A 20,749-nucleotide genomic window follows, 5' to 3' on the forward strand; every position below is an offset into this window, starting at 1 on the left:
CTGTATCTCTAAACTAAACTCTCCAAACTCCAATGTCCTCAGCCTGATGATGTGATGTTCTCCTTTGCACCCTTTGCCTCTGTGCTCTTTTCCTTGGTCAAGAGTACCCACCCTTGCCTGTGGAACTTCTTTCCTGTTTTTGATGTTTCTGATCCATCCAGACCTCTGTCTACAACCTTTTACCCTCTTTGCATTCTCTGCTTTGCTAGCTACTGATGCATTATATCTAATTTTTCCACTACCATTATACATAAACAAACTCCCACCTATCATCAAGCCTACAGCACTCGGCTTACACCTGACATACCTGACATCGCCAACGATGCAAGTCAACTCAAACCCTTTATTCAGACAGTGTTTCGAATGTGGAAGCCCCACCGGCAGGAGGAATGGAGAAGAAGAATGTAGATGCATTCCAGGGGAAAATGAACAGAAGCAGAAACAGAAAATCAAACGCTGTCTAAATATCAAGGGCAGTCACTCTCCCCTCACCTCTGGAATTCAACTCTCTGTCCATGATGGGAAGCACATCCAACACATTGTTCCTTTCACCACATCCAATTGTTCCTTTCATCACAAAATGCACCGCAGTTATGCACATAAACACATCTGGACAGCATCTATTAAACTCATGTCCATGTTTGGACCAAAATGCACCGCAGTTATGCACATAAACACACCTGGACAGCATCTATTAAACTCATGTCCACGTTTGGACCAAGGCTAAGACGAGATCTGAAGCCCAGTATTCCTGACAAAAGCCAAACAGGACATTGATGTGCAGGTTATTGGTGAATGAGTCATGTTCACAAGTTATCGGTGCAGAATTTGGCCATTCGGCCCATCAAGTCTCGTGAAAATCGTGAAGATGAAGGCAAAGATGATTCAAGGCCAGAGTACTGAATATTGTCGGGTTTATTGTCATGTGCACAAGTACAGTGAGGTAACAACATCACAGACACATATACTCAAACAACATACAAAAACATAAATTAGACATACATTACACATAGATTCTACAAGACGGTAAAAAGGAAAGATTGTGCAGAAAAATAAGACATCATTGCAAAGATACGCAATTAGAAACATATCCCTGCTAGTGTGAGGAGTGATCTGTAGTGTTCCATTGCTGAGGTAGGATTAGGGTTGTGCAGACGATAAACAAAAAGTGATTGAGTAACTCAGCAGGTCAGGCAACATCTCAGGAGGAAAGGAGAGATGACATTTGGAGTCGGGACCCTTTTTCAAACCCTGAAGAGGGGTCCCGAACCGAAACGTCATGTATCCTTTTCCTCCAGAGATGCTGCCGGACCCGCTGTGTTACTCCATCACCTTGTGTCGATCTTCTAAACAACACTTCATCTTTGGTATAAACCAGCATCTGCAGTTCTTTGTTTCTACGTTAAGATTGTACAGATTGTTTCCAGAACCTGATGACTGTAGGAAAGCAGCAGTGCCTGGATCTGATGTTGTGGTACTTCAGGCTTCTGCACCTCCTGCTTGACGGTAACAGTGAGAAGAGGGTGTAGTCTAGATGGCGGAGATCCTTGACGATCGATGCGGCATTTTCGAGGCAGCATCTCATGTAGATACTTTCAAGGAGTGGAGAGCTGAGCTGAGTCCACCATTCTATGCAGCCTCTTACATTACTTTGCATTGAAACTGCCATACCAGGCCAAGATGCAACCAGTCGGGATACTTTCTACATTGCATCTGTGGAAGGTATTTATTCACAAAATGCTGGAGTAACTCAGTAGGTAATTATTTAAATGGCAACCGCTGTTCATTTATTATCAACATTTTTGTGCCAGTTCAGTCAAATTTCTGCTCAGTTATTATCCATGCGATATAGATGGTGGGGGAATCACTGCTATACTTTAATAAAGTCATTGTGTTATACAGCATGGAAACAGGCCCTTTGGCCCAACTTGCCCATACCGACCAACATGCCCCATCTACACTAGTCCAATGTGCCCTCGTTTCGCACATACCCCGTTAAATTCTAGAGTTCTGAATTTGCCAATGACTCAATTAGTCTTTAGCTCAACATGAACAAAACCAAGGAACAAATTGTTGACTTCTCGAAGGGAAAGTTAGGACCCCGTGCACCTGTTTTCATTGAGTCAATCGGTGATGAAGAGAATTAGCTGCTTCAAATCTCTGGGCATTAACATGGGCCCAGCACATAGATGTAATCATAGAAGATGCACCAGCCCTCTACTTAGAGGTTCAAAAAGATTTGGCATGTCTCTGAATATGCTTAAGAAACTTCCACGGATGCAAGTTAGTGTAGGAAAATAACTGCAGATGCTGGTACAAATCGAAGGTATTTATTCACAAAATGCTGGAGTAACAGCAGGTCAGGCAGCATCTCAGGAGAGAAGGAATGGGTGACGTTTTGGGTCGAGACCCTTCTTCAGACTGAAGAAGGCACATTGGACTATTGTAGATGGGGCATGTTGGTTGGTATGGGCAAGTTGGGCCAAAGGGCCTGTTTCCATGCTGTATAACACAATGATTTTATTAAAGTATAGCAGTGATTCCCCCACCATCTATATCGCATGGATAATAACTGAGCAGAAATTTGACTGAACTGGCACAAAAATGTTGATAATAAATGAACATAAATAATTACCTACTTAGTTTGGAGCAAATGAGTATCCCTTGAAGGTCGGTATCTTGGTCGGTATGGGCAAGTTGGGCCAAATGGCCTGGTTCTGTCTGTATGACTCTGTGATTCTATGGCCCAGTTCACCGATTCGAAGTGTTCCATAAACCCTGGTCTGTCCCTCCCTGACAAGTACTTCATAGTCCTCTTCGAAAATGTTGCAGTCTTCAGTCTCTGTCGGTATATAGGAAGAAGAAGCACACCCAGGTAGTCAGATGTTCCAATGAGTGGGAGGAAGATAGAACAGGCATTCCCGATGGTGGTCTAGCAGTGGTCAAGTATGTTGGGTCCTCTGGTGTTGAAGGTAATGTATTGATGGTAGATTGGCAGATACTTCTTCAAGCTAGCCTGAAACTTCAACTCCCGCTGAAACGAAGTCATGGGATCATGGAGATTCAGAGACAAGAGTGTTCTGCAACTTCCTCATCTCTGTCTTTGTTCAAATGGTCAAAAAAGAAAGTGCTGAAATAACTCAACAGACCAGACAGCATCTGTGGGGGGAAGTGGTCAGACGATATTATCGGTTGGAACCTTTCTTCAGACGACCAGGCTGCTGGAAGTTTTAGTTTTAGTTTTAGAAATACAGCGTGGAAACAGACCCTTTGGCCTATTGAGTCCAGACCGAGCTATCCCAGTACATTAGTTCTATCCTACACAATAGACAATAGGTGCAGGAGTAGGCCATTCAGCCCTTCGAGCCAGCACCGCCATTCAATGTGATCATGGCTGATCATTCTCAATCAGTACCCCGTTCCTGCCTTTTCCCCGTACCCCCTGACTCGGCTATCCTTAAGAGCTCTATCTAGCTCTCTCTTGAATGCATTCAGAGAATTGGCCTCCACTGCCTTCTGAGGCAGAGAATTCCACAGATTCACAACTCTGACTGAAAAGGTTTTTCCTCATCTCCGTTCTAAATGGCCTACCCCTTATTCTTAAACTGTGGCCCCTGGTTCTGGACTCCCCCAACATTGGGAACATGTTTCCTGCCTCTAACGTGTCCAACCCCTTAATAATCTTATACGTTTCGATAAGATCCCCTCTCATCCTAAATTCCAGTGTGTACAAGCCTAGTCGCTCCAGACTTTCAACATACGATAGTCCCGCCATTCCGGGAATTAACCTAGTAAACCTACACTGCACGCCCTCAATAGCAACTAGGGACACACTAGGGACAATTTTACAGAAGCCAATTTACCTACAAATCTGTACGTCTTTGGAGTGTGGGATGAAACTGGAGCACCCGGATATAACACACGTGATCACAGGGAGAATGTACAAACTCTGTACAGACTGCACCCGTAGTCAGGATCGAACCTGGGTCTCTGGCGCTTAAAGGCAGCAACTCTACCACTGCACCACTGTGCCGTCCAATATTTAAATTTTTGTTAAATATTTTAAAGCAGAGGTATACTTGATAAGGAAGGAGGTGAAAAGTGGCAGGATTCTAGAGTTGAGATTGTAATCAAAATATTTAAAAAAATTTAAAGTGGAATAATCCAATTGAATTGAATTGAATTTATTTGTCATTCAAAAAAAGAATATTTGAACGAAATGTGGTTACCATACAGTCATAACAATAAAAAGCAAACAAGACCCACAATTACATAAATTTAACCTAAACATCCAATGACTCTTCTTCAGGCACCTCCTCACTGTGATAACAGACCTCCTTCCCCCCACACCTCCTTCTGCAGTTGTACAGGGCCCTAGTGAGACCGCACCTGGAGTACTGTGCGCAGTTTTGGTCTCCAAATTTGAGGAAGGATATTCTTGCTATTGAGGGCGTGCAGCGTAGGTTTACTAGGTTAATTCCTTGAATGGCGGGACTGTCCTATGTTGAAAGACTGGAGCGACTAGGCTTGTATACACTGGAATTTAGACGGATGAGAGGGATCTTATCGAAACATATAAGATTATTAAGGGGTTGGACACGTTAGAGGCAGGAAACATGTTCCCAATGTTGGGGGAGTCCAGAACAAGGGGCCACAGTTTAAGAATAAGGGGTAGGCCATTTAGAACTGAGATGAGGAAAAACGTTTCAGTCAGAGGGTTGTGAATCTGTGGAATTCTCTGCCTCAGAAAGCAGTGGAGGCCAATTCTCTGAATGCATTCAAGAGAGAGCTAGATAGAGCTCTTAAGGATAGCGGAGTCAGTGGGTATGGGGAGAAGGCAGGAACGGGGTACTGATTGAGAATGATCAGCCATGATCACATTGAATGGCGGTGCTGGCTCGAAGGGCCGAATAGCCTCCTCCTGCACCTATTGTCTATTGTCTATTGTCTACTGTGATGGAAGGTAAAAAAAAGTCTTCTCTCTTCCGCTTGAGGCTAATGAGGCTATTCCTACTTCTAACATAACTTTGTATATATGCTCATAGGAGGGATTTCAAACTAGACACAAGGAACTGCAGTTGCTGGAATCTTGAGCAAAACACAAAGTGCCCCATTGTAGACACACGATGATATATAATACATCTAACCGCAGCTAGGATCAGGTGTAACACTGACCGTAGATTAATTCTAAGTGTTACTCCAGATCCCAGCTGCAGTTGGAGTTCTCAATTATCTTGAATTCAGTTATCCTGATTTTCTTTCTTGGCCTAATCCCACCATTTTATTCCTCGTTGAACAGATCTTCATTTTCGAGAACAACATCTTCTATCAGCTGAACGCCAACAGCCGCGCTATACGCCTGGTAGCAACTGGGAAGGAAGGGCTGATTTTCAATGGCCTGAGTGACTGGCTGTATGAAGGTAGGACACCGTGACCATTGAATGAACCGCTGTCATTGATGATCCATCTGTGCTGCCCACAAGTAAAAATCTCCAATGCAATCGTCTGAGCACATCATTTATATCGGGACTGCTGAACTGCGATAATGCACAATGTAAAACCTCACATCAAACAGAACGGTTGAGATGGCTTACATCTGTTCTGTGCACTCATGTGGAGGTCTGTGGACATTCTGTTTGATGTAACCTGCCCGTCTTAATTGAACTGTTTATAATATCTTGATTCTCCCATTCATTTACTCTGTGTAAGCTATCCACTCAGACCTGCATTCTGTTAGCTGCTTGCTGATGCCTGCATCCATTGTGAATAGTAATGAAGCAGTCAGGGTTTTAAGTACAGATGTTGGGACGTTCGTTATGTTACAGTCATACAAACCACGTGGAGTATTGTGTTCATTGCTGGTTACCCTGCTGTGGCAAGGATGTCATTCAGCTGGGAGGAGTGGTGAGAAGATTTACGACGATGTTGCCAGGACACTTAATGACCAAAAGGGAGAGGCCGGGCCGGCTGGAACTTTGTTCCTTGGAGCTCAGGAGGCTGAGGGATTTAGTTTAGTTTGGAGATTCAGCGTGGAAACAGCTACTTTGGCTCACCAAGTCCATGATAACGAATGATCACCCATACATTGGTTCTATCCTACACACTAGGGACGACTTACAGAAGCCAATTAACCTACAAACCTGTGCGTCTTTGAAATGTGGGAGGTAACCGGAGCACCCGGAGAAAACCCACACCATCACAGGGAGAATGTACAAATTTCATACAGACAGCTTGTTGTATACATCCACCACCCTTTAAGTAAAAAAGTTGCACCTCAGGTTCCTATTAAATCACCCCCCCCCCCTCCCCCCTCCCCCCCTCACCTTACACTTATGTCCTCTGGTTCTTGATTCTCCTACTCTGGGTAAAAGACTGTGCATTTACCCTATCTATTGCTCTTATGATCTTATACACTTTGATAAGATCACCCCTCATCATTCTGCGCTCCAAGGAATAAAGTCCTAGCCTGCTCAACCTCTCCCTATAGCTCAGATCCTCAGGTCCTGGCAACATCCTCGTAAATCTTCTCTGCACTCTTTCCAGCTTAACAACAACTTTACTATAACAAGGTGACCAAACCTCGTCTTGTGTCTAGGTCATGAGTTCCTTTTTCCCCAGGCTGGTGAAGCCCAGGAAGATGGAATCAGTAGATGAAGAACCACCTTTATTTCATTTGGTATTGATTCTGGTTATAAGGAAACATTTTGATAAGGTCATTCAATCAGTTCTAGACTATTTACTTGGAAATAATGAGCATGCAAGGGTCTTCCCGAATTACCTCAGTGGACGAAGAAGGGACCCGACTTGAAAACATCCCTATCCATGTTCTCCAGCGATCCTGCCTGATCCGCTGAGTTACTCTAGCATTTTGTGTCTTACCTCAGTAGACGGCAGTAGATGACGTGTCCTTTCAGATGGTATCACTCTTGTCTTTAAATCAGAAGGTCCTGGGATCTTCCTGCTCCAGAAACTTGTGTACAAAATCGCTCCGTCAAAGATGTCACCTTTCAGAAGAGACACTGAGTAGCGTCTCTATCCGCCCTCTTGCATGAATGTCAAGGATTTATGCTGTTGCTTTTTCTTTGACATTTATAAATGAGTTGGATATTTGGAAAACAGAGCACTGTTTCACACTGTGGCGATGATATCAAACTTGGTGGTGTGATAAATAGCGAGGACAGTACCAAGAGACAGAGACAAACTAGCAAATGTGCAGTCGAGTCACAGATAGAATTGAATGTAGAGGAGAGAGGGCTGATGCATTTTTGAAAAAGGAATGGGAAAAGGCAATGCAACCAAGGGCACAGATCTGAAAGGTGTGCAGAGACAGTGGGGTCAGGGAATTCACGTTCATGGATCTATGAAGGCAGCACGAAAAATAGAGTGAGGTCAGCAATGAGCAATCGATCTTGGGCTTCATACATTGAAGCATTGGGTACAACCGGAAGGAAGTTAGTTTGAACCTTTATAAACCCCTGATTGGGCCACAACTGGAGGATTGCTTCCATCTCAGGTCACCACATTTAGTATCTTTGAAAGAATGCAGGAGGAATAAAGGCATAGACTATTTTATAAATGGGAAAAGGATTCATGAAATCGGAGGTGCAAAGAGACTTGGGTGTGCTGTTGCAGGATTCCCAAAGGGTTAACTTGCAGGTTGAATCGGTAGTAAGGAAGGCAAATGCAGTGTTAGCATTCATTTTGAGAGAACTCAAACATAAAAGCAAGGATGTATTGCTGGTGCTTTATAAGGCACTAGTCAGGCAACATTTGGAATAGTGTGAGCAGTTTTGGGCCCCATATCTGGTGTTGGAGAAGGTTTACAAGAATGATCCTGAGATGATTGGGTTAACGTATGAGGAGCATTTGATGGCTCTGGGCTTGTACTCACACGAGTTTAGAAAGATGAGGGGGGATTTTATTGAAACCTACATAAGCATGAAAGGCCTAGACATCCCCTTTGATATCTTGTTCTCACACCTTACACTTCCTTATCTCTGTGTCTCCCTCTCCCCGACTCTCAGTCTGAAGAAGGGTCTCGACCCATCTCAGCTTCAACAGAGATGCTGCCTGTCCCGCTGAGTTACTCCAGCATTTTGTGTCTATCTTCGGTGTAAACCACCATCTGCAGTTCCTTCCTACACCAGGGGACATAGGTTTAAGGTAAGGGGGGAAAGATTTAATAGGAACCTGAGAGGTAACCTTTTTACACAAAGGGTGGTGGGTGTATGGAATGAGCTATTGGAGGTGGTTGAGGCAGATAGTATTGCCACATTTAAGAAACATTTAGACAGGTACATGGAAAGGACAGGTTTAGAGGGATGTGGGCCAAATTCAGGCAGGTGGGACATGTTGATCAGTGTGGGCAAGTTGGGCCAAAGGGCCTGTTTCCACACTGCATGACTCTATGACTCTATGACTCTCTAAGTCAACACCCTGTGAGAGAGTCGAGGGTCAGTCATTACGAAAGTGAATTGATTGGGAGCTTGAGATAAATAAAGCGGTGGAGTGGTGAAATGAGGTCTCGTGGATTGGTTTACAGAGCCAGTGTGGATTGATGGGCTAAAATGTTGACTTCACCTTAAAACGTTCTCGCTGAAGTGAAAATCAAGTAAATTCTGCAATCCCGAACCTACTGACTCAGATGCTTTCCCCACCGAAGAGATCTACAGGAGGTTCTGCCTCAAAAAGGCAGCCGGGTCACCACCCTGGCCATTTCATTCCAACCACCTGGAAGAACATATATGATTCTGAAAACAGTGACCATGTTCAAGAACAGCTTCTTCCGAACAACCACTACAAACACCAACCAAACATTGAATTACGAACGGTCTTGGTTACACTTGAAACTTGGGCATTTATTCTGTTTTGTTTTACACTAATATTGGCGTTTTTTTAATTTATTGAGCTTTATTTTTGTTTGTTCATTATGTTATCTATGAGTACTATGTTAACAGGCCTGTTCTGCTGCTGCAAGTACGAATTTATTTGGAAGACACAAAGTCCTGGAGTAACTCTGTGGGTCAGGCAGCATCTCTGGGGAACATGGATAGGATACATTATAGGTCAGGATCCTTCTTCAGATTGCCTGCCCCGCTGAGCTACTCCAGAACCCTGTGTCTTTTGTAAACCAACGTCTGTAGTTCCTTGCTTCTACGCAAATGTCATCGTTCCATTGTCGGTGCGTATGACATTTAAACACTCTCCTGATTTTTGACTCACCTCAACTGAGCCAGACATGGCAGCAATAGTGTGTAGAAAGGAACTGCCGATGGGAGGAGGGAAATGTGAGCGAGGATGTGGGTCTCTAATGATGCCGGCTGCCTTTCTGAGGCATTGCCTCCTTTAGATCACTTAGATGTGGGGAGGTCATTACCTGTGATAGAAACATAGAAACAGAGAAAATCGGTGTGGGAGAAGGCCATTCGGCCCTTCAAGCCAGCACCAGCCTCAATATGATCATGGCTGATCATCCAAAATCAGTACCCCGTTCCTGCTTTTTCCCCATATCCCTTGATTCCGTTAGCCCCAAGAGCTATATCTAACTCTCTCTTGAAAACATCCAGTGAATTATCCTCCACTGCCTTCTGTGGCAGAGAATTCCAAGATTCACAACTATGTGGGTGAAAAGGTTTTTCTCATCTCAGTCCTAAATGGCCTACCCCATATTCTTAAACTGTGACCCCTGGTTCTGGACTCCCCCAACATTGGGAACATTTTTCATGCATCTAGCCTGTCCAATCCCTTAAGAATTTTGAAGAAGGGTTCCAACCCGAAAAGTCAATCATCCTTTTTCACCAGAGATGCAGCCTGACCCGCTGAGTTACTCCAGCACAACATGTCTATCTCTAGCAGCCACAGATACAGGTAGGGTACTGTGTTTTCAATAGTATTATCCATGATTTATGATTGCTTATAAAGTCTCGCAGCTTTGGCAGACAGCTGATGAGATGCACTGAAAAGCTCTATAGCTTTTATTATTTCTGGGGGAGTTCTTGGTCACAAGCACCCAAAGAGCGATTGATTGGCGATTTTTTTCTCGCAAGAAAATGGTGATCCGGGGAATATAAACAAGTAAAGAAAGCAAAGACTTGGTATTCCAAGCATGCCTCGCACCGAGTTGAAATTCTGCCGGGAAAACCAGCATAGCAGAGTCTGCATTAAACCACACACAACCTGAAACCCCACGGATCAAACTGAATGCAACAATTGCATTGTTCGTTCAAGCTGCAGACAGTCGACGTGGACTTTAATGCAACTTGCAGGGCCGTGTCCATTGCACTTCCAACTTAAACGAAGAAAAACAAATGTAATTATTCACCTCCCATCGATCACGACAACTGAATCCATTACTGAGGTATGATTAAAAGAGCTCTCAGCTTTGCTTTCGCGGCAACAGGCTGCTTGCTGCTTGCATGAAGACACAAAGGATGTGGGGTAGTGTTAATGTGCGGGGATCGCTGGTCAGAGCAGACTCGGTGGGCCGAAGGGCCTGTTTCTGCGCTGTATCTCTAAACAAAACTAAACTGCAGATGCTGGAATCCTGAGCAAAACGCAAAGTGCTGGAGGAACTCAACAGCATCTGTGGAGGGAACGGGTAAGCAACATTTTGAGTCGGGACCCTTCTATCAGTAATAAGTTCATAAGATCATAAGTGATAGTAGCAGAATTAGCCCATTCGACCCATCAAGTCTACTCTTCCATTCAATCATGGCTGATCTATCTCTCCCTCATAACCCCATTCTCCTGCCTTCTTCCTATAACCCCTGACACCCGTACGAATCAAGAATCTATCTCTGCCTTAAAAATATCCACTGACTTGGCCTCCACAGCCTTCTGTGGCTAAGAATTCCACAGATTCACCACCCTCTGACTAAAGAAATTCCTCCTCATCTCCTTCCTAAAGGAAAGTCCTTTAATTCTGAGGCTCTGACCTGTAGTCCTAGACTCTCCCACTAGTGGAAACATCGTCTATACATCCACTCTATCCAAGCCTTTCACTGATCGGTAAGTTTCAATGAGGTCCCCCCTCATCCTTCTAAACGCAGTCTGAAGAAGGATCCTGACCTGAAATGTTGTCTTATGGTGAGTCATAGGCGATGTGCGTCATAGGTGATGTGCGTTGAGGTAGACGTTTATTGTAAGACTAGACCGAGTGGGCCCGTTGGGCCCGTCCTCGTAGGGTTTCCATTGTAACCGGGAGGGGAGGAAAGGGGGAGGGTTGGGGGAGGGAAGGGGGAGGGAGGAGGGGAGGGAGGGGGGGAGGGGGGGAGGGAGAGGGGAGGGAGGGGGGTAGGGGGGAGGGAGGGGGGAGAGGGGGGGATGGGAGGGGGGAGGGGAGGGGGGAAGGGAGGAGGGAAGGGGGGAGGGAGAGGGGAGGGAGGTGGGTAGGGGGGAGGGAGGGAGGGGGACCTCCCCTTTTCCCAGTACCCCTCTTTCCCCGTTGGGCCCGTCCTCGTAGGGTTTCCATTGTAACCGGGAGGAGGGGAGGGCGGGAAGGGGGAGGGAGGGAGGAGGGAGGTGTGGAGGGAGGAGGGGAGGGGAGGGAGGGGGGAGGGGAGGGAGGGGGTAGGGGGGAGGGGGAGGGAGGGGGAGGGAGAGGGGATGGGGGAGGGGAGGGGGAAGGGGGGAGGGAGGGGGACCTCCCCTTTTCCCAGTACTCCTCTTTCCCCGTTGGGCCCGTCCTCGTAGGGTTTCCATTGTAACCGGGAGGGGGGGAGGGAGGGAGGAGGGAGGTGTGGAGGGAGGTGTGGAGGGAGGAGGGGAGGGGGAGGGAGGGGGGGAGGGGAGGGGGAGGGGGGAAGAGGGGTAGGGGGGAGAGGAGGGAGGAGGGGAGGGAGGGGAACTCCCCTTTTCCCAGTACCCCTCTTTCCCCGTTGGGCCCGTCCCCGTAGGGTTTCCATTGTAACCGGGAGGGGGGGAGGGAGGGTGGAAGGAGGGGGAGAGGGGTGGAAGGGTGGAGGGAGGGGGGGAGGGAGTGGGGGAGGGTCGGATGGAGGGAAGGAGGGAGGGGTGAGTTAGGGGCTGAGTGGTGATGGAGGTTGGGATTGAGGGGGGAGAGAGTGGGGATGGAGGTGGGAAGGAGGGGGGAGGAAGAGGTTGAGGGGGAAGTGGGACCTCCCCTTTTCCCAGTACCCCTCTTTCTCCCACCACCAAGCCCCCACCGCAACGACCCCTGTTGTCCCCCTCCCCAGTCCCCATTCTCAGACCCCCCCCATTCTCTTGGAATAAAAAAAAATACTTTAAAAAAAAAAGTGCTTTTTAATTGCTTGTTTTGAAACATTCGCGGTTAAGTGCTTTTTTAAAAAACATTCGCGGTTAAGTGCTGGTTTTGAAACATTCGCGGCTACTTAGTGCTTCTGTCAGTTGCTTTTCGAGGGAGGGAGTAGGGAGGTGTGGAGGGGGGAGGGGAGGGGGAGGGAGGGGGAGGGGAGGGGGGAAGGGGGGGAGGGAGAGGGGAGGGAAGGGGGTAGGGGGGAGGGGGAGGGAGGGGGGAGGGGGGAAGGGGAGGGAGGGGGAAGGGGAGGGGGAGGGAGGGGGGGAGGGAGAAGGGAGGGAGGGGGGAGTGAGGGGGGAGGGAGGGGAACCTCCCATTTTCCCAGTACCCCTCTTTCCCCATTGGGCCCGTCCTCGTAGGGTTTCCATTGTAACCGGGAGGAGGGGAGGGAGGGTGGAAGGAGGGGGGAGGGGGAGAGGGATGGAATGGTGGAGGGAGGGGGGAGGGAGTGGGGGAGGGTGGGATGGAGGGAAGGAGGGAGGGGGGGAGTTAGGGGCTGAGTGGTGAAGGAGGTTGGGATTGAGGGGGGAGGGAGGGGGGAGGGAGTGGGGATGGAGGTGGGAAGGAGGGGGGAGGAAGGGGTTGAGGGGGGAAGTGGGACCTCTCCTTTTCCCAGTACCCCTCTTTCCCCCACCACCAAGCCCCCTCCGCAACGACCCCTGTTGTCCCCCTCCCCAGTCCCCATTCTCAGACCCCCCCCCCCCCCATTCTCTCTCTCCCCCAGACACACTCTCAGTGCTTTTTTCGAAACACTTGCCCCGGTGGCCCACGAGCATAGGGGCCCAATGCTGATCTGTGTATGTTAAGTGACTTGCAATAAAAAAAAATACTTTAAAAAAAGATAAGTGCTTTTTAAGTGCTTGTTTTGAAACATTCACGGTCACATAGTGCTTCTCACTGCGATCTGTTAGTGGTGCTTTTCGAAACAATGTAGCACCCATCTCAAACAAGCATTGGGAGGATGGGAGGGAGGGAAGGGGAGGGAGGGAGGAGAGAGGTGTGGAGGGAGGGGGGAAGGGGAGGGGGAACGGGGGGAGGGAGAGGGGAGGGAGGGGGGATGGGATGGGGGAAGGGGGGAGGGAGGGGGACCTCCCCTTTTCCCAGTACCCCTCTTTCCCCGTTGGGCCCGTCCTCGTAGGGTTTCCATTGTAACCGGGAGGAGGGGAGGGAGGGAGGAGGAGGTGTGGAGGGAGGAGGGGAGGGGGGGAGGGGAGGGGGAGGGAGAGGGTTAGGGGGGAGGGGGAGGGGGGAGGGGAGGGGGGAAGGGGAGGGAGGGGGACCTCCCCTTTTCCCAGTACCCCTCTTTCCCCGTTGGGCCCGTCCCCGTAGGGTTTCCTTTGTAACCAGAAGGGGGGGAGGGAGGGTGGAAGGAGGGGGGAGGGGGAGAGGGATGGAAGGGTGGAGGGAGGGGGGGAGGATGGAGGGAAGGAGGGAGGGGGGGGGAGTTAGGGGAGGAGGGGTGAGGGAGGTGGGGAGGGAGTTGGGGAGGAGGGGGGGAGGGAGTGGGGATGGAGGTGGGAAGGAGTGGGGAGGAAGGGGTGAGGGGGGAAGGGGGGGAGGGAGGGAATAGGGGCCCCATGCTGATCTGTGTATGTTAAGTGACTTGCACAACTTTAAAAAACTGGCAGTTGCTTTTCGCAACAATGTTGCAACAATCTCACACAAGCATTGTGACGTCACAAGCTGAAGATGTAAATTTAAAACCGAGCTGATCTCTCATTGGTGCACGGGTGCCATTGTGACATCACGCACTGAAGCCCCTTCAAGAAAAGGGTTAGAAATGAAAATTTATACTTTAATATCTCTCTAGCTTTAAAAAGGTAGCTTCAATTTGAACGAAAGTACTTACAATAGTTGCCCATGTTAATGGTGAATACGGCGGTACAAAAATCGTAGCGCTTTGGTGTACCGTCTGGGAGGAGTAGGGTTTGGACCCTTCAAGAAAAGTGTTAGAAATGAAAATTTAAACTTTAATATCTCTCTAGCTTTAAAAAGGTAGCTTCAATTTGAACGAAAGTACTTACAACAGTTGCCCATGTCAATGGTGAATACGGCGGTACAAAAATCGTAGCGCTTTGGTGTACCGTCTGGGAGGAGCAGGGTTTGTAAGTTATGGACAGAAATCTTCGGAATCTTCCGTATATACATACGGAATCTTCCGTATATACATACGGAATGTTGGACCGCAGAGTTTTAGTATTATACTAGACCGAGTGGGCCCGTTGGGCCCGTCCTCGTAGGGTTTCCATTGTAACCGGGAGGGGAGGAAAGGGGGAGGGTTGGGGGAGGGAAGGGGGAGGGAGGAGGGGAGGGAGGGGGGGGGGAGGGGGGGAGGGGGGAGGGAGAGGGGAGGGAGGGGGGTAGGGAGGAGGGAGGGGGGAGAGGGGGGGATGGGAGGGGGGAGGGGGGAAGGGAGGAGGGAAGGGGGGGAGGGAGAGGGGAGGGAGGTGGGTAGGGGGGAGGGAGGGAGGGGGACCTCCCCTTTTCCCAGTACCCCTCTTTCCCCGTTGGGCCCGTCCTCGTAGGGTTTCCATTGTAACCGGGATGAGGGGAGGGAGGGAAGGGGGAGGGAGGGAGGTGTGGAGGGAGGAGGGGAGGGGAGGGAGGGGGGAGGGGAGGGAGGGGGGTAGGGGGGAGGGGGAGGGAGAGGGGAGGGGGGAGGGGAGGGGGAAGAGGGGAGGGAGGGGGACCTCCCCTTTTCCCAGTACTCCTCTTTCCCCGTTGGGCCCGTCCTCGTAGGGTTTCAATTGTAACCGGGAGGGGGGGAGGGAGGGTGGAAGGAGGGGGGAGAGGGATGGAAGGGTGGAGGGAGGGGGGGAGGGATTGGGGAGGGAGGGAAGGAGGGAGGGGGGAGTTAGGGGGGAGGGGGGAGGGAGTTGGGGAGGGAGGGGGAGGAGGGGGGGAGGGAGTGGGGATGGAGGTGGGAAGGAGGGGGGATGAAGGGGTTGAGGGGGGAAGGGGGACCTCCCCTTTTCCCAGTACCCCTCTTTCCCCGTTGGGCCTGTCCTCATAGGGTTTCCATTGTAACCGGGAGGGGGGGAGGGAGGGAGGAGGGAGGTGTGGAGGGAGGAGGGGAGGGGGAGGGAGAGGGGGAGGGGAGGGGGGAAGGGGAGGGGGGAAGGGGGTAGGGGGAGGGGAGGGAGGGGGATCTCCCCTTTTCCCAGTACCCCTCTTTCCCCGTTGGGCTCGTCCCCGTAGGGTTTCCATTGTAACCGGGAGGGGGGGAGGGAGGGTGGAAGGAGGTGGGAGGGGGAGAGGGATGGAAGGGTGGAGGGAGGGGGCAGGGAGTGGGGGAGGGTGGGATGGAGGGAAGGAGGGAGGGGGGGAGTTAGGGGCTGAGTGGTGATGGAGGTTGGGATTGAGGGGGGAGGGAGGGGGGGAGCGAGTGGGGATGGAGGTGGGAAGGAGGGGGGAGGAAGGGGTTGAGGGGGGAAGTGGAACCTCCCCTTTTCCCAGTACCCCTCTTTCCCCGTTGGGCCCGTCCTCGTAGGGTTTCCATTGTAACCGGGAGGAGGGGAGGGAGGGAGGAGGGAGGTGTGGAGGGGGGAGGGGGAGGGGGAAGGGGAGGGGGGAAGGGGAGGGGGGAAGGGGAGGGAGGGGGACCTCCCCTTTTCCCAGTACCCCTCTTTCCCCGTTGGGCCCGTCCCCGTAGGGTTTCCTTTGTAACCAGAAGGGGGGGGAGGGAGGGTGGAAGGAGGGGGGAGGGGGAGAGGGATGGAAGGGTGGAGGGATGGGGGGGAGGATGGAGGGAAGGAGGGAGGGGGGGGAGTTAGGGGAGGAGGGGTGAGGGAGGTGGGGAGGGAGTTGGGGAGGAGGGGGGGAGGGAGTGGGGATGGAGGTGGGAAGGAGTGGGGAGGAAGGGGTTGAGGGGGGAAGGGGGGAGGGAGGGAATAGGGGCCCCATGCTGATCTGTGTATGTTAAGTGACTTGCACAACTTTAAAAAACTGGCAGTTGCTTTTCGCAACAATGTTGCAACAATCTCACACAAACATTGTGACGTCACAGGCTGAAGATGTAAATTTAAAACCGAGCTGATCTCTCATTGGTGCACGGGTGCCATTGTGACATCACGCGCTGAAGCCCCTTCAAGAAAAGGGTTAGAAATGAAAATTTAAACTTTAATATCGCTCTAGCTTTAAAAAGGTAGCTTCAATTTGAACGAAAGTACTTACAATAGTTGCCCACGTTAATGGTGAATATGGCGGTTCAAAAATCGTAGCGCTTTGGTGTACCGTCTGGGAGGAGTAGGGTTTGTAAGTTATGGACAGAAACTCTTCGGAATCTTCCGTACATACACATATACATACATACATACGGAATGTTGGACCGCAGAGTTTTAGTAGTATACTAGACCGAGTGGGCCCGTTGGGCCCGTCCTCGTAGGGTTTCCATTGTAACCGGGAGGGGAGGAAAGGGGGAGGGTTAGGGGAGGGAAGGGGGAGGGAGGAGGGGAGGGAGGGGAGGGGGGAGGGGGGAAGGGGGGAGGGAGAGGGGAGGGAGGGGGGTAGGGGGGAGGGAGGGGGGAGAGGGGGGGATGGGAGGGGGGAGGGGGGAAGGGAGGAGGGAAGGGGGGAGGGAGAGGGGAGGGAGGTGGGTAGGGGGGAGGGAGGGAGGGGGACCTCCCCTTTTCCCAGTACCCCTCTTTCCCCGTTGGGCCCGTCCTCGTAGGGTTTCCATTGTAACCGGGAGGACGGGAGGGCGGGAAGGGGGAGGGAGGGAGGAGGGAGGTGTGGAGGGAGGAGGGGAGGGGAGGGAGGGGGGAGGGGAGGGAGGGGGGTAGGGGGGAGGGGGAGGGAGAGGGGAGGGGGGAGGGGAGCGGGAAGGGGGGAGGGAGGGGGACCTCCCCTTTTCCCAGTACTCCTCTTTCCCCGTTGGGCCCGTCCTCGTAGGGTTTCCATTGTAACCGGGAGGGGGGAGGGAGGGAGGAGGGAGGTGTGGAGGGAGGAGGGGAGGGTGAGGGAGGGGAGGGGGAGGGGGGAAGAGGGGTAGGGGGGAGGGGAGGGAGGAGGGGAGGGAGGGGGAACTCCCCTTTTCCCAGTACCCCTCTTTCACCGTTGGGCCCGTCCCCGTAGGGTTTCCATTGTAACCGGGAGGGGGGGAGGGAGGGTGGAAGGAGGGGGAGAGGGGTGGAAGGGTGGAGGGAGGGGGGGAGGGAGTGGGGGAGGGTCGGATGGAGGGAAGGAGGGAGGGGTGAGTTAGGGGCTGAGTGGTGATGGAGGTTGGGATTGAGGGGGGAGAGAGTCGGGATGGAGGTGGGAAGGAGGGGGGAGGAAGAGGTTGAGGGGGAAGTGGGACCTCCCCTTTTCCCAGTACCCCTCTTTCCCCCACCACCAAGCCCCCACCGCAACGACCCCTGTTGTCCCCCTACCCAGTCCCCATTCTCAGACCCCCCCCCCATTCTCTTGGAATAAAAAAAAATACTTTTTTAAAAAAAGTGCTTTTTAATTGCTTGTTTTGAAACATTCGCGGTTAAGTGCTTTTTAAAAAAACATTCGCGGTTAAGTGCTGGTTTTGAAACATTCGCGGCTACTTAGTGCTTCTGTCAGTTGCTTTTCGAGGGAGGGAGTAGGGAGGTGTGGAGGGGGGAGGGGAGGGGGAGGGGAGGGGGAGGGGAGGGGGGAAGGGAGGAGGGAGAGGGGAGGGAAGGGGGTAGGGGGGAGGGGTAGGGAGGGGGGAGGGGGGAAGGGGAGGGAGGGGGGAAGGGGAGGGGGAGGGAGGGGGGGAGGGAGAAGGGAGGGAGGGGGGAGGGAGGGGAACCTCCCATTTTCCCAGTACCCCTCTTTCACCATTGGGCCCGTCCTCGTAGGGTTTCCATTGTAACCGGGAGGAGGGGAGGGAGGGAAGGGGGAGGGAGGGAGGGAGGAGGGAGGTGTGGAGGGAGGAGGGGAGGGGGAGGGGAGGGGGGGAGGGGGGAAGGGGGGAGGAGGGAGGGAGAGGGGAGGGAGGGGGGGAGGTAAGGGGGAGAGGGGGGAAGGGGGAGGGAGGGGGATCTCCCCTTTTCCCAGTACCCCTCTTTCCCCGTTGGGCCCGTCCTCGTAGGGTTTCCATTGTAACCGTGAGGAGGGGAGGGAGGGAAGGGGGAGGGAGGGAGGAGGGAGGGGTGGAGGGAGGAGGGGAGGGGAGGGAGGGGGAGGGGAGGGAGGGGGGAGGGGGAGGGAGGGGAAGGGGGGAGGGGAGGGGGAAGGGGGTAGTGAGGGGGACCTCCCCTTTTCCCAGTACCCCTCTTTCCCCGTTGGGCCCGTCCTCGTAGGGTTTCAATTGTAACCGGGAGGGGGGAGAGAGGGTGGAAGGAGGGGGGAGGGGGAGAGGGATGGAAGGGTGGAGGGAGGGGGAGGGATTGGGGGAGGGAGGGATGGAGGGAAGGAGGGAGGGGGGAGTTAGGGGGGAGGGAGTTGGGGAGGAGGGGGGGAGGGAGTGGGGATGGAGGTGGGAAGGAGGGGGGATGAAGGGGTTGAGGGGGGAAGGGGGACCTCCCCTTTTCCCAGTACCCCTCTTTCCCCGTTGGGCCCGTCCCCGTAGGGTTTCCATTGTAACCGGGAGTGGGGAGGGAGGGTGGAAGGAGGGGGGAGGGGGAGAGGGATGGAATGGTGGAGGGAGGGGGGAGGGAGTGGGGGAGGGTGGGATGGAGGGAAGGAGGGAGCGGGGGAGTTAGGGGCTGAGTGGTGATGGAGGTTGGGATTGAGGGGGGAGGGAGGGGGGAGGGAGTGGGGATTGAGGTGGGAAGGAGGGGGGAGGAAGGGGTTGAGGGGGGAAGTGGGACCTCCCCTTTTCCCAGTACCCCTCTTTCCCCGTTGGGCCCGTCCCCGTATAGTTTCCATTGTAACCGGGAGGGGGGGAGGGAGGGTGGAAGGAGGGGGGAGGGGGAGAGGGATGGAATGGTGGAGGGAGGGGGGAGGGAGTGGGGGAGGGTGGGATGGAGGGAAGGAGGGAGGGGGGGAGTTAGGGGCTGAGTGGTGATGGAGGTTGGGATTGAGGGGGGAGGGAGGGGGGGAGGGAGTGGGGATGGAGGTGGGAAGGAGTGGGGAGGAAGGGGTTGAGGGGAGAAGGGGGGGGGAGGGAGGGAATAGGGGCCCCATGCTGATCTGTGTATGTTAAGTGACTTGCACAACTTTAAAAAACTGGCAGTTGCCTTTCGCAACAATGTTGCAACAATCTCACACAAGCATTGTGACGTCACAAGCTGAAGATGTAAATTTAAAACCGAGCTGATCTCTGATTGGTGCACGGGTGCCATTGTGACATCACGCGCTGAAGCCCCTTCAAGAAAAGGGTTAGAAATGAAAATTTAAACTTTAATATCTCTCTAGCTTTAAAAAGGTAACTTCAATTTGAACGAAAGTACTTACAATAGTTGCCCACGTTAATGGTGAATATGGCGGTACAAAAATCGTAGCGCTTTGGTGTACCTTCAGGGAGGAGTAGGGTTTGTAAGTTATGGACAGAAATTCTTCGGAATCTTCCGTACATACACATATACATACATACATACGGAATGTTGGACCGCAGAGTTTTAGTAGTATATAGATAGATAGATTAACAACCGTGACAACCAACGCACTAACCGACAGACAACCATAAATCTTACTGTCTCTCTCGGAGTTCTAAACCAGACTGCTCGGTACCTTTACCTGCGCACCACCTCACCTCTTCTACCAATCAGAGGGTTCGATGGTCTGGACCAATCCCTGTGCCCCTACATGACCCCCCCCAGAACCCTCGGCGCGGTACCGGGCAGGTGCCCGGACCACCCGACCGGAGCGGGTGTGGAGAGGAGAGGGAGGCCCCACCGGGGGTGGGGACGGGGAAGCCGGCACCGCGGGAGGAGGGGGAACTGACCGAGCCGGAGGCGGCAGTGGCAAGGCGACCGGGGGAAGAGGAGTCCCGAACGGGGGCAGCGAGGGGGAAAACTGCTGTACGGGAGCCGCGGCCGGAGGTCGGCCCCGGCGAGGAGGTTGAGCCGCTGTGACGGGCTGGTCTGGGTCCAAATAGGCAGGCTTGAGGCGGGACACCGAGACGACCTCCTGTCGTGTCCCCACTTCCAACGTGAAGGTGACTGTGCCTTTCTTCACTACCCTGAACGGACCCTGGTAAACTGGCCGGAACGGGGGACGGTGGGCATCGATGCGTCGGAACACAAACGCGCAGTCGCCCAAGGCCGGCGGGACATGTGAAGGGGGATCCCCATGACGAGAAACAGGGACCGGGGCCAGGGACCCCACCCGCGCTCGGAGTGAAGCTAAGAGTGCTGGCATGGAGGGAGGGGGGGTAGAACATTGAGGGAGAACGTCGCCTGGTACCCGCAGGGGCGAGCCATAGACCAGGTCTGCCGGGGAAGCTCCGAGATCGTGCTTCGGAGCCGTGCGGATACCCAGGAGAACCCATGGGAGCTGGTCGGCCCAGTCGGGAGTTCCCGATCAAAGGCACTGTAAGCTATTTCGGGGCGAGTGGGCTGGCGGCTGAAAAACGCCAAA

General features: G+C 52.5%; 1 protein-coding gene across 5 annotated transcripts in view; it reads left to right on the top strand.

Annotated features, from left to right (window-relative positions):
* Nucleotides 1-20,749, top strand: part of dpp6a (dipeptidyl-peptidase 6a) — a 918,316-nt gene that overhangs the window by 810,495 nt on the left and 87,072 nt on the right. For all 5 annotated transcript variants that reach the window (XM_078424689.1, XM_078424708.1, XM_078424702.1 and 2 more), the window contains exon 8: nucleotides 5,300-5,420. In XM_078424689.1, the coding sequence (XP_078280815.1) occupies nucleotides 5,300-5,420 (121 nt within the window). The remainder of the gene's footprint in view (nucleotides 1-5,299; nucleotides 5,421-20,749) is intronic.

This window comes from Rhinoraja longicauda, chromosome 2 (assembly GCF_053455715.1).
Source record: "Rhinoraja longicauda isolate Sanriku21f chromosome 2, sRhiLon1.1, whole genome shotgun sequence".
Lineage (NCBI taxonomy): Eukaryota > Metazoa > Chordata > Chondrichthyes > Rajiformes > Arhynchobatidae > Rhinoraja > Rhinoraja longicauda.